At 42.6% G+C, this 13,676-nt stretch overlaps 1 protein-coding gene across 1 annotated transcript; it reads left to right on the forward strand.

Moving 5' to 3' along the window:
* Nucleotides 1-227: 227 nt before the first annotated feature.
* On the forward strand, nt 228-12,049 carry CUNH12orf42 (chromosome unknown C12orf42 homolog). The gene is made up of 3 exons (XM_057316144.1): nt 228-273; nt 7,728-8,111; nt 11,610-12,049. Exons 1-3 carry the CDS (start codon nt 228-230, stop codon nt 12,047-12,049), a joined length of 870 nt encoding a protein of 289 aa, XP_057172127.1.
* Nucleotides 12,050-13,676: the final 1,627 nt, after the last annotated feature.

Genomic DNA, 13,676 nt, shown 5'->3' on the forward strand with positions numbered 1-13,676 from the left:
TCCCCATGAACCAAGACACGGCTGTGGAACTCCTCTTTAAAACTCAGTGCCACCTCCAATTTGGGCTTCTGGTGTTTGAGATGAAACTTGTTTGCCCTTTTTGGTAGTGAGAGCTGGGTGGTGACTGGGGTGAACTGAGCAGTGTGGACCAATCCCAAAGGAAAGAAAAGGGAAGTGGTTACTCTCAGACAAATCTGCAGAAAGGGAGGATACAGGATGATGTGCACATGGATAAAGGTAATGTTATAACGCCAAAGAGCATCCATCGGAGAGGTGAGAGATTCATTCGTTTTTTCCAAGAGAAGTTTCTGAGCATGAACTTCCTGCCTAGTGTTTGAGATACTGTGGGGAATGATTGAGAGATGGTACTTGCCCTCATAGAGCTAGGAATATTGGCATAAACTTGTAAATGATTAGATATATAAAATATTATTATACTATGTTGAATAAAAACAGATCAGGGAACGGAGACATGATGGAGGTCAGGAGGCCATTTGGGAATGAAATGGAGGAGTAGGCTTCTTTTAGAAGCAGTTACCTTTTAGATTAAAAATAAAAAAATTAAAGATTTTACTTATTCCTCTCTGAGTTCTTCCTTTCTTTATGTAGATCTGAATTTATGACCTCTATTATTTTCCTTCTCCTTGAGAACTTGTTTTAACATTTCTTGTAAGGAAGGTCTGTGGACAATAAATTTTCTCCAATTTTTGAAAAGATTTTATTTATTTGGAAAGAGAGAGAGAGAGAGAGAACCAGCGGGGGAGGGGGGCAGAAGCAGAGAGAAGCAGACTCCTCACTGAGCAGGGAGCTCAACTCAGGGTTTGATCCCAGGACCCCTGGGATCATGACCTGAGGTGGAGGCAGACGCTTAACCGACTGAGCCACCCAGGTGCCCCTCTCCACTTTTTTATTATTATTTGAGAAAGTATTTCTCCGTAAGTGTTGAAGTGTAATTTTGCTGGATATAGAACTCAAGGCTGCTGTTTTTGGTTTTTTTCTTCCAATACTTTGTAACTATTTCATTCCACTCTCTTCCTGCTTGCTGTTTCTGATGAGAAATCCACTTTAATTCTTATCCTTATTCTTCTAAAAGGTGCTCCCTGCCTCTCCCCACCCCTGATTCTTCCAAGATCTTCTCTTTGTGTTTGGATTTCTGCAGTTTGAACATGATATGCCTAGATGTCATTTTTTTTTCTTTTTGTCATTTCTCTTGCTTAATGTTCTTTGAGCAACCTGGGTCTATGGTTTGGTGTCTGTCATTAATTTTTGAAAGTTCTCAGCCATCATTACTTCAAATATTTCTTCTGCCTCATTCTCTCTCTTTTCGTCTTCCAAAAAGGATGTGTATGTTGTATCTCATAAAATTGTCCCACAGTTCTTGTATGTTCTGTACTGTTTTTTAAATTTTTAAATTTTTAATTTTTCCTCCAATCCTTTCTCTCTGCATTTTAGTTCAGAAGTCCTTAATGACCTATTTTCATGCTCACTGATTCTTTCCAGTGTACTGAGGAGCCCATTGAAGACATTCTTCATTTCTGTTACAGTGTATTGTATTTATAGCATTTCTTTTTTTGTTGTATTTTTATTGTATTTCATTTTTTAATAAAAACTGTATATATTTAAAGTGTACAACATGATGATCTGATACACACACACACACACACACATAGTGAAATGATTACTACTATAAAGCTAATTAACATGTCATCTCCTTACATAGTCACCATTTTTCTGGTGTGTGATGAGAGCACCTGAAATCTACCCTCTTAGCAAATTCCCAGGATTCAGTACAGTATTAGTAACTATAGTTACCATGCTGCGCATTAGATCTCTAGATTTATTCATCCTATGTAACTGCGACTTTGTACCCTTGACTAACACCCCATCTCCCCCACCTCCCTGCCCCTGGTAACTAGCGTTCTGCTCTCTGCTTCTATGTGTTCAACTTTGTTGAATTTCACATATAAGTGAAATCAAGTAGTGTTTCTTTTTGGTTCTTTGAGTTTCCATCTCTCTGCTTACCTTACTTATGTGCTCTTTCTTGTTGTGTGCTTTCTCTATTAGAGCCCTAAGCATATTAATCAGAGTTATTTTAAATGCCTTCTCTGATAATTCCAACATCAGTGTCATATCTGAGTCTGGTTCTTAGGCTTTGCTTTGTCTCTTCCACTGTGTTTCTTCTTGCTTTTTGGCATGCCTCATAATGTTTTGTGGAAGGCCAATCTTGATATAGGAGGAAATAGGAACTGAGATAAACAGATCCTTGCGTGGAGGGGGGTATTGATGTGAATCTGGCTAGGTGTTGGGTTGTGTTTAATGTTTGTTATAGCTGTAGGTGTCAGAGGCTTCGTATTTCCTCAGTGTTCCTGCTTTTGTCTTTGGCTTTTCCCCCTTCGTCTTCAGCTTCTTCAGCTGTAATACACTAGGGACCTAGTGTTGTGATGATAAGATGTATGCCTTTGCTATGGAGAGGGCTCTAGGCATATTTTACAATGACTCTTCTTCCCTTTTCGGTGTCAGAAGTGTGAAAGGATCTTTCTTAGATCCTCAGCTTGAGAAACTAGGGTGGGGGACTGTGAGTGGGATTCTTCTAAGGCAAAACCCACTGAAATACGTATACAGACCCCCCAAAACTGTAGCCCTCAGGATTTTCTCGCTCTCAAACTCTTCTACACTTAGCCTCCAACAATTCATCAAAATTACCATTTAAATGATCCTACCAGTTTATGGCTTCAGAGGCTTCTACTCTAGGGAAACAGACCTCGGTTTGAGTCTTTGGGTTCACCTGTGTCCAGATTATAGAGTGCCAGTTTGTTCTGTGAACTCAGTCTCTGATGGGTCCAAATAAAGTTATTGATTTTTAGTTCATTTAGCTCTTTCTCGTTGCAAGGATAGGAATGTCAGTTTCCAAGCTGTTTCCATGTTGGAGCTAAAACTGGAAGTCCATTTCTTATATTTTCCCCCATTTTTGTTATCATTTTCCCCATTTTACGGATGAGACAGAGCCACACAGACTCTCTAGCTCGTAACCGCTGTACAAAACGACCATGCACATCCACTTGAGTTTTCCGCTTGAGTCCTTATCACTGAAAGAGCCCAGCCAGGAGCTACAGAGGGAGAGAGGAAGGAACGTTTTCAATAACAACAACAATAATAATAACAGCTAAGCCTCGCTGAGTACTTCCTGTGTGCCAGGCATTGCTTTGTTTTTAATTTAGTCTGCACTTGAACCCTGTCATAATACCTGTAGGTATTATGATTATTGACATTATGAGTGAGAAAACTAAGAGAGCATTTGAGCAACTTGGTCTTAGTAACACAGCCAGGAAGAGGTAAGAGAGATTTGGGCCGAGGAGTCTGGGTGCAGAACTTGTACACTTGGTCTTTAAGCTCTACCACTGCTCAGGGCTTGATGCGTCATCGACTCCTTCTGTAGACTCAACCCCATTGGCTCACAAAGGACTCTCACTCCACAGCCAGGAGAGATGGTGTAAAGTGGCAGATTCTATTAAACTCCATGGTGTGGTTTAAGAATCCTTTTAAAGAGTATGTTGTTGGAGTTTTCAGCATTAATTAAAGACCTGTTTCAGGGTTGCATTTGGTTTTATATGCAGGAGATGACATAAATTAGCTTCAGTTCCTATTTGTGCCGACCGTCAAGGGCAAATGAGCTTTGGGAAATTGTCTCTGGGTTTTAGTTCTCCTTCCAAGACAGTCGCCTCTGGTCCTCCCATAACATGAACATGCTAGTCAAGAAAGCAAAGAGACAGAGAGGGGATGCAAACACATAGGAGTTATATATTGAGGGGTACCTGCTGGGCTCAGGCACAAAGGGCTGCGGCACCGTGCCTGCTGGTGTCGTGGAGGGGCGGAAAGTGCAGGAGTTACAGGACTAGAAAATGAATAAAATGAATAAATCAGAATCTGTCATGACTTATCATGAACTATTTTGCTGCTCAAGAGAAAGATAAATTGCTTCTGTGGAACACGTTCAAGCTCTGAGGCTTATTTTACTGTACCTTGAAATCTCCTGTCTGCCACAATATTGCTTCCAGTGAAATTAGCAACAGATGGAAGACCTGAGAGCAAGATGACAGGCGGAGTCGCCTACACATGAAAAGAACTCGCAAACCTGGGATAATGGGAAGAATTTTTTTTAGCAAACAACACACCACAAAACAAGGGCCTCGATTAGTGAGAAAAGTTGGACGGGTGGCTGGGGGAGCCACAAGAATGTGGGCTTTCATGGGGGCGAGTTCCACGCATTGGGCCATAGGCAGATGCCCTTTCTTCTTCGGCACATCAGAAGCCCTGCTGACAGCATTGACGACGGCCCGAAGCGTGGACCTAGGACCGTGTCAGAGCTGTGGTCAGGCGCCACCGCTTGTTAGCTGTTCTTGTGCCCACTTCTATCCCTCCCTTCATCAAAACCGGTTCCCGTAGTTTGCTCTGGCAAAGCCGGCATTGACTGTGTGGGAGAAAAACAAAACCCCCTCAACATCTAAGACGTGGGTCCCCACCCCAGCTTCTGTGATGCATGGTGAGTGGTGTGGACAAGGTGCTCACTCGCTGACTTCAGTTTTCTCCTCAGAAAAATGAGGAAGCAAAAGGGTTGTTGTCAGACTCAAGGGGGATTACTGATGGGAAAAGAAATAAGATGTAAAGGAGTATACAAGCTGTAAAGTGATACAGAATGCTGGTTTTTGAAATGAAGACTTGTCCACAGAGAGGTAATACTCTGAGGAGAAAGACGCCTCGGACTTCATGTTTCAGCACGTTCATGATTGCTGGGACTAACTCATAGTTAACAGTACCTGAACTTCCTTCCGAGTGAATTAGACAAATGTTTCCCTGATCACTCATTATAATCCCCAAGAGGCTCGCAAACCACAGGTCCTGGGGTCCTGGGACCATGTGTCCGTATTTTTCAAAGCATGCTGGGTTTTGGCTAATGCACAGCCAGGATTGGAAAATACCACATTAGATTCAAGAGATGTGGGACCTAACAACGTGCGCTGGGCTTGAAATCATGAGCGGTGGATTTGGGCTCAAGGTCTGTCACTATCTTGGTGGGGAAATTTGAAAACTTAAAAAAAAAAAGACTGGAAACCATTGGAGATTGCAAAATACCCTTCCATTTGCCACAGTCTCAGGGTGTTTAATGCTAAAACAACTGGTGGTTCTATTCAATCAGGCAACCTGGTAATTGTATTGTAAAGGAAACTTGAAATTCACTCCAGTGTCTGTGAGATTGAGAGGCTCTGGCTTGCTGCACTAATGTCCATTTTGCTGTAAATCGACTGGTCAATGTAGTCTCAAAATGATCCATTTTGTTGGCCTGGGTAACTTTTGTCATTGGCGTAGTACCTGGTATCTGATAGGAGCTCGATAAATATTGGTTGAATAACTAAATAAGCATAGTCACCACCTGTCCCAACACCATATAAGGAGGCTTTAATAATTATTCCCCATATATAGTATTACATATATCCATGTATATAATACGCTTATTATATTGCAAATACAATGTTATTTGCTCTTCTAATAATCGAGGAAACCTCTGTTGCAGAGGTAGTGAGATTCAGGCTCCTAGAGGTGTTTTTTTAAAAAGATTTTATTTATTTGAGAGAAGGAGAGAGAGCACAAACAGGGGGAGGGGCAGAGGGAGAGGGAGAAGCAGACTCCCGGCAGAGCAGGGAGCCCGATGGAGGACTCGATCCCAGGACCCTGAGATCATGACCTGAGCCGAAGGCAGACGCTTAACCGATTGAGCCACCCCGACGCCCCACAGGCTCCTGGAGGTATTTAAGCAGCGGTGGATGATGAGGGTGGTGGGTCAGCCTCAGATGATCTATAAGGTCTCTTTCAACTCCTAACTTTTAGGATGAGAAGGTGTGTGAAGTGTCTTTGAAACTTCCATCCTGTCCTTGATGTTTGAACAATAGAACAAGGGCAGATCAAATGGCGATGGTTCTAATGCTATGGATTTTCCTTTGGGATCCAGAGTCCCAGAGCTGCTGTCCTGAAAGATTCTAGCTATTGCTTTGCATTTGGGAAAGCCTGGTGCATTTGTGCGCCATTTCGAATTCTGGGCTTAAAATGAAATGAGGCAATCAATTAAAATGAAAACAGAGCTCAATCTTCCTAAAGTGTTGGAGGTAGACAAAACTTCTAGAACTCTAAAATTTGCTTACGCACAAAGCTTGCACATGCATTCCCATGGTGCCCAGCTGAATATTTATAAAATCATATTCTGAGATGAAGATGGTATGAAGGGACGCAAATGATACTGTGACTTTTATAGGGCTGGCCGTGGGCCAAAGATGCAAATTGATGGCCTGTAGTGATTCAGAGAGCAGATGTGTTTTGTGGAGCTCACGCTGTGTTTTTTTCAAAAATTGAGTGAGTTACCAACACTGAAAAATTATAAATGTTTATATATATAAAAAATATATTTCTGCTTCTCCTGAGAATCCAGAAAAATCTGTCTACACTGGGTCCACCTGCCCTCACGGCAACATATAAGGCGTGATCTGAGAAGTGGTTAGCCCCAGTTGACAGGACATGTACTCCCAGGGTACCCTTCCTTGGCCCTTTGTCTCATTTCTATTATCTGCAAACCCCCAGAGGCATTCGCTTTGATTCCTCCTTTTGCAGACAAGGCTGTGGTTTAGGAGGAGTGTGTCCTGGTCGCTAACATGACCAGCATCCTCTTTGCCCCTTGCCCACAGCTGGAGCACAGGGAATAGGAATCTTGCTAAGACTTTTTGCACCCTGGCACCGTTCTGACACACAGTAGAACTCATGCAATAGATTCCCTTCCCCTTCCACACTTCCCACCTCCTGGTTTTTCCTCTTTTCTACCTTTTACTCCCCAAATCTGAACATCTTTTTATTTTTTTCTTTTTTTAAGTATGAAAAGGCTGCTGTTAATAACTGCTCTGGGACAATAGGAGCTGTTGTGGATACCTGTTTCCTAGCACTGCTGTCATAAAGAATCACAAATGGGATGGCTGAAAACCAAATTGTTTTCTCCCAGTTCTGGCAGCCAGAAGTCAGAAATCCAGGTGTCAGTAGGATTGACGCCTTCTGGAGATTCTCACGGAGAATTCCTTCCATACCCTCTTTTGAGCTGCTGCTGCTGGTTGCTGTAATCCTTGGCATAGCTTGGCTCGGAGATCCCACACTGCCGTCCCTGCCTCCGTCATCACCTGGTGTTCTTCCTGTGCGCCCATGTCTGTTTCTCCTTCCGACAAGGATGCTTGTCATATTGGATTATGGCCTCACTCTAACAACCTCAACTTGATTGCACCTGCAAAGACCCTATTTCCAAATAATTCCCAGGTGCAGAGGGTTGGGACTTCCACATATCCTCTTAGGGACACAATTCAACCCATTAGCTTCAAACTAGCTTTCTGACCTATAAAATGGAGGTAATAATAGCATCTGTCAGATACAGTTCGTGTGAGGACTGATTGACCAACATGTCTAGGCTTCCAACAGAAGCACTTTCAGCCTTTTACCACCCTTGCCATATCTTTTCCCTCCTCTGCTTCTCCCACTTAGGCTCTCAGGTCCTTGGCTTCTTTGTCCTTTCTGTTTGCTTGGTACAGAAATGTGAAACAAACAAATAATCCACATATTGCTTGATTTCATTCTTCCTACCATTAATCTCGAAGGTAATACTGAAGTGCATTCTTTTAAACTAACATGCTTACCTTTTGCAGTGTCTCCAGGAAAGATTCAGACTCCAGTGGCATGTGAAAGCCTGCTTTGTGCCCACCTGCACACCGTCCCCAGGTCTCCTGTGGTGAGTGTAGCTTCTTCGGAAGAAGAGAGCCATGGAGAATCCAGCTCCTCCCAGTTACCATCCAATGAATGCGATGAGACCCTAGTGATCCCCACTGTCAGACGAGAAATTAGGAGAGCCAGAGGAGCACCCAGTGAGGCCTGGAGCAGTCCCATTTTGGCAAAGCACGTGACAAAAAAGCCTATTAGATCGCAGTCAGTCATTCCCGTGCACCTGGAGGCTGCAGGCACGCACATCAGTAGGCACGCGAGACTTCAGAACCGGCCCTCCCGCAGTTCCAGGGGAGATTCTGCCCCACTCGGTAAGGATCACTTTGTGGTTCTTGGGTTTTGTTTTTGTTTTTAATTAATTATTTTAGAGAGAAAGAGCACAAGTGGGAGGAGCAGAGAGAGAGAGAGTCTCAAGCAGACTCCACACTGAGCTCAGAGCCTGATGTGACCTTGAGATCATGATCTGAGCGGAAACCAAGAGTCAGATGCTTAACTGACTACACCCAGGCGCCCTGACTTCGTGATTCTTAATTCTTTGTTTCTCTCTTCAATTGGTCACACTTTGTTTTTAACTTCATATAAACAGTAAAATTACTGACTCAATGGCAGATCCTATTCTAGAAGGTTCTGTAAGAGCTATATCAGTCAGTCTTGAATGGAAGTCTACTCGTTGCCAAGTATTGTATTGGAGGAGGGAACAAGTGTGCTTTGATGACAAGTAATGTGATGATTCAGGTATTGCACCAGATAATAATGATAATGACAATTATTGCTGTCATGGTCAATCCAGCTCTCATTTAATTAGCTCTCACCATGTGCCAGACAGTGTGCTGAGCATTTCACATTATTTTATGAAACCGTCTCATAACACTTTTAGGCAGGTAATGCCATTATCCCCATTTTACAGGTAAGGAAACTGTGAATTCATAGCACACGATAATGTGTATGACGACAAAGTGTTTCAAAATTGCTCATAGGAGGAATGAGTAAAAATAAGGAAATGGACCAGGAGGAATAAGCTTTGAAACCAGGGACACCTAGGCTCAAATCTCCCCCTTCTCCCATTTCCATTCTGTAGCCATGATCAGTCCTACACATGTTCTTTGAGCTCCGTATTTTCATCTGCAAACTAATGACAGTTACTGCCTTGAACAGATGTTGTCATTAGGGTACTGGTATAAATGAAGTCCGCTGGACACAGCAGGGACCAAACTGCGGTGGGGGTGATGGCGGCGGTGTTTATGGTGCTGTCGTCCGGACTGGAGGTAAGAAAATGTGAGTAAACAACGTATATTCCAGATGCTCTAGAACCATCATGTAGAAAGATTAGATTAATTTTACATAACTTTTTTTTTGGAAACTTTTTTGGTAGATTTCACTTCATATGTTTATGCAGTTTGTTGGAATTGACCAATAGAAGAAAGAGACAGATTTTTACTCAATACAAAGGAGAATTTTCTTTGAACTGGAGGAGAATGTCCTGCTTGGACTGGAGGTGGCGGAGGAGGAGCTGGTAGACCTCCTACCAAAGATGCTCATTCAGAGATCGCTTCATTTCTGGGAAGACGGGCTTGAGGATGGGATGCTGAGGATACTGGCTGGTCAACATTTTTTTTGTCTTACTATGTATAAGGCCATGTGCTAAAATCTGAACATACATCTTCAGTTTTGATCCACGTGGCCATCCTCTGAGACAGGAACTGCTGTCTTCCCATGCTTTAGATGCAAAACCTGAAGCCCGTGGAGATTCTGTAGCGTTAGGGCTGGAGCAGGATTCAAGCCCTCCATTGTGACTCCAGGCCAGAGTATACCTGTGCTGATTTTAAACATGATGATAACAGCTCTTGGGTATGGAGCGCTTACTGCTTACTAGATGCTTTACTTTTAGCACGCGCTTCTCTCAGGTACTTAACTAGCTTGCTTTTCCACTTCCTTCAAGTCTTTTTTGAAATTGCCACCTATGTGTGCATTACTTTTCTACTTCGGATTTATTACCAGCTGACACTCACTCAGTTCTTCATTTGATCCTTAGTCACCTACTTTCCCATCCCCATCCCCTTTCCCCACAACTAGAACGTGAGCTCCGTAAGTGCAGGGATATCGCCTGCTTTGTGCTTCTCTGAATCGCCAGTGTCTAGAATACCGGCAGACATATAACAGACGAATCTAAAAGAACGAATAAATGAATGAACAAACTTAATCCTATTAGTGACCTTGTGAAGTAGGTAATACAATCCTCATGGTTCAGGTAAGGACAAAGGGGCTTAGGCCAGGTGATGTGCCAGGATTTGCATCTACGATGGTCTGACACCAAAGCCTTGTTGATTCCATTACACCACACTCCCTCCCTAAGAGAGTCTGTTACAAAATGCATCGTTACCGAATTGCATTCAGGGAAGGAATTCCTATTCTTTGTTTATGGCACAGCCTTGACCTGTCTTGACCTGCCTAGGTTATATTCTGTGGCTCTAAATTCCAAAACCATATCCATGTTCTCTTATAGAATTCTCTTGCACTGATTATTGATAGCAATGAATTGGTCATCTGCCACAGCTGCAAGTCCAAATCCACAAACAGCTATTAAGCGTCTAGTTTTCAGAAAGCAGTGTGTTTGGCGTTCTGAAAGCTTTTACTTACCTGGAGATATTGAAATGCCATTCCACCTTTATCTCCAGGAAATAATTCTTACACTGAAAAATCAAAGTCACGAAAAGTTTTTCTTGGGTAGGTTGACTTGGGTAGGTTGAGTGTGTAGTGGGAGATGTCCAGTACGTACAAGGCAGTGTGTAATGAACTAATTGAATTGCCTGGATATAGACTAGCTGTTTGACACCCACTGTAAAGAGGGTACTGTGCATTTTTAATCTCATGCATAATTTTTGAAATGTGAATGCTGTGGATTGCTCCAAATTCTATATATCTACATGCTAGTCAAAGCCCTTTAAAACTTGTGGAAAGTGATTTAAAGCACAAAAATTTTCTTAATTTACTACTGAAGAATTAGACTTTATATAGGTCAACGGGTAGAATTTCTCAGGGAAAAACTTTACATAAGGAAATATATATATATATATATATATATATATATATATATGGAAATGCAGGTGGAATATATATATTCTTTTACAGTATTGACTGTATTATTGTAAAAAAAATCTCGACTTTTTCATAAAATTATTTGACTGGGCAAATAAAGAAAAACATCAAACTGATTATTAGTATTAGTGTGTATGGATGTGTTATATAGATCCGGATCAGATTAATTCCTTGATTGTTTTAATTTTCAGCTGTTTGAAACTTCTAAAACTTCCAGAATATTCCCTCTTGGGTGTTTAAATGATCAGTTGGACGTCTACATGGGTTATGGATCCATTTGTTTGCCTGCTCTCTCATTTCACTTAATTTTCCACTCAAACTTTTCCCTGATTTAGAATTTGTGGCCCTATTTTCATCACCAATTCTTCTGTTTCATCTCCCTCGAGCCGTTTCGGACAGCTTTCCTTGAAATAAAAAGTTTTATGAAGAGTCTGTAAAAATGATTTTTTTGGAGACGGTCCTTTTAAACAGCAGGAAAGGAATAGATTGCATTTTATTTTCTTAAGGCAATGCCGGGAAAGCACGCAAGGGGAATGAATGTCCGGGGCCTCTCTCTCTCTCTCTCTCTCTCTCTCTTTCTCTCAGCACACTGCAAATGTTGATTTCTCACACATCCAGTTATCAGCAGAGATTTTCTGCAAGTCGCGGCGGGGAGGGTGAATTCCGCACGCTTCAGGGCCACTCCTCCCTTGTCTGCCTTCCAGGTCCCGCAGCGAGGCCTTACACGGCCATCGGCCTCTGCAGGAGAAGCCAGACCCCCTTGGCCTCGTCGGGGGTCCCCCGGAGCTCCTCGGAGCCGGAGATGGAGGACAGGAAGGCAGCCCCAGGAGGCGCTCAGGCAGACCCCCATCGCCAAAGCCGGCCCCTGGGCGCGCCCCTGAGTCCTGCCGGAGGAGGCGCGGTTGCCATGGCACCGGAGATGCTCCCCAAGCATCCTAGTCCCCCAGGGAAAAGGGGGCCCAGGGCGGACGCCTCCCTTCACGGCAATCTGGCAGGAGCGCCCCTTCCTCTGCTCCGCGGTGCTCCCACCCATCTCCCCTCAAAGAAGTTAATCAAGGTTTGCTCTTCTCCCCCCGCCCGCCCACCCCAGCGTTTCCACACGGTTTGTTCACAGGCCCCTCCTAGGCCGGGGGTGAATGCTCACTTACACTGACCGCTGCGAGGGAATTGTCCGCGGGCGCTGCCCATCTTCCAATCAATGCCTGCCCGCGACAGAAAGGACCTCAGATGTACGGGTTTCCACAGAACCATTGTTAGGCTTTTGTGAAGCAGTTTTGAACCTAATAAATAATGTCAAAAGTCTCTATCGCTGCCAAAAATGTTCCTTTTGAAGCATTTCTAAGAGTATTTTTGTTCTGCGGTGTCTCCCAGTGTCACAAAGAATTTGTGCCTCACAATGGGGATGGGGTACATCGCGTGCCACTTCGCAATGTGCCTGCGGGGATCGGACCCCTCTTTGTGTTGCTCGCACAGGTAAAGGGTTTCATTTGCCAACTTGAGCTCTGGTTTAAGGATGTTTTCTAAGGGCCTTTTGAGTCTCTAAACAGAGGTTTGGAAAACATAATTGAATGTCTGTAATTTAATAGTTAACATGAAATTTGATTACTCCTGATGTGCCTCGGGGAATTCTTCAGACTGTGTTAGGGTTTTTTAATGTCAGGAACCTGAAGCTGGCTGCTCCGCTGAGGTCTCGAAACACTTGGAACTCAGTTTAATGCAAAAGAGATACTGAGTTTTCTTATTTTGGAATAAACCTTAGGTAACATTCTATCAAATTGGCCATTTTAGGCAATATTTTTTTACTTCAGTTAACGTAGGTTCGACAGCACATTTCACCATGATTTAATGCAGAAACTGACTTTATCAAATGATTTTATGTTTTTTTAAAATGTAGTATTCTTTTTTTCAGCATTGAAAGAGAAACACGATTCAATGAGACCGATACATCCATGTGTACTTATGCAATCAAGTTCTTTGCAATTTTTCCCCCAGGCTTGGATTCAGAGTCTGATAAATGGAGTTTATAAATCCTACTGCATTTTCCCCCATTCAGTTCGAATTAATAGAGTATGCCCATATTCAAGACTTACCATCAAGTCTACAAGTCCAAATTTAAGTCTCCAAGTTTTAATAGGAATGAAATGTCGTTAACTCGTAACTGCTTAACATTTAGAACTCTGTTTAGTCCTTTTGAGGTTGACTTGATTTCTGAGCATTCCCTAGGGGGTAATGCACTTTAAAGGAAAACAAACGAACAAACAAAAAACAATCCCCAGGCTTTAGAGCATTCCTTCGTCCAGACTATGATTATTTTTATTATTTATTTATTAACACGATTTTATTGTAATAGAGCAAACAGGTTACCAGGGGTGGTTGCTGTATTTCCCTGAGGGGATAGTGGCATCTGCTACCAGAGTGCACATGACAATCCCAAGTTCAACTTCATGCCATTTGGTTGGAGAGAATGTGTGGGTAAATTCAGGCTTTAGGTGAAATTTTGATTCTGGGATATTTTAATTTGCTATTCATTAATTAGGACCACTGATATTTTTTTTCAGATAAAGAAATCATTGCTTTGCTTGAAGTGATTTTAAAACAACTAACCAGAAATCTGTAATGGTCAATTGCAGGAGTAAGAAATGTTTCTGATATAGTAAATCGATTCTCTCATCTGTGGAAGTGCAAAATAGTGAATTTACTAAAAATACGATAGAGAAGAAGCAATTCTATTCATAATGGAGAAAGGAGGTATAAACGAAAGATGTGAAATATGTGGTATA

This window comes from Ursus arctos, unplaced genomic scaffold (assembly GCF_023065955.2).
Source record: "Ursus arctos isolate Adak ecotype North America unplaced genomic scaffold, UrsArc2.0 scaffold_21, whole genome shotgun sequence".
Taxonomy (NCBI): domain Eukaryota; kingdom Metazoa; phylum Chordata; class Mammalia; order Carnivora; family Ursidae; genus Ursus; species Ursus arctos.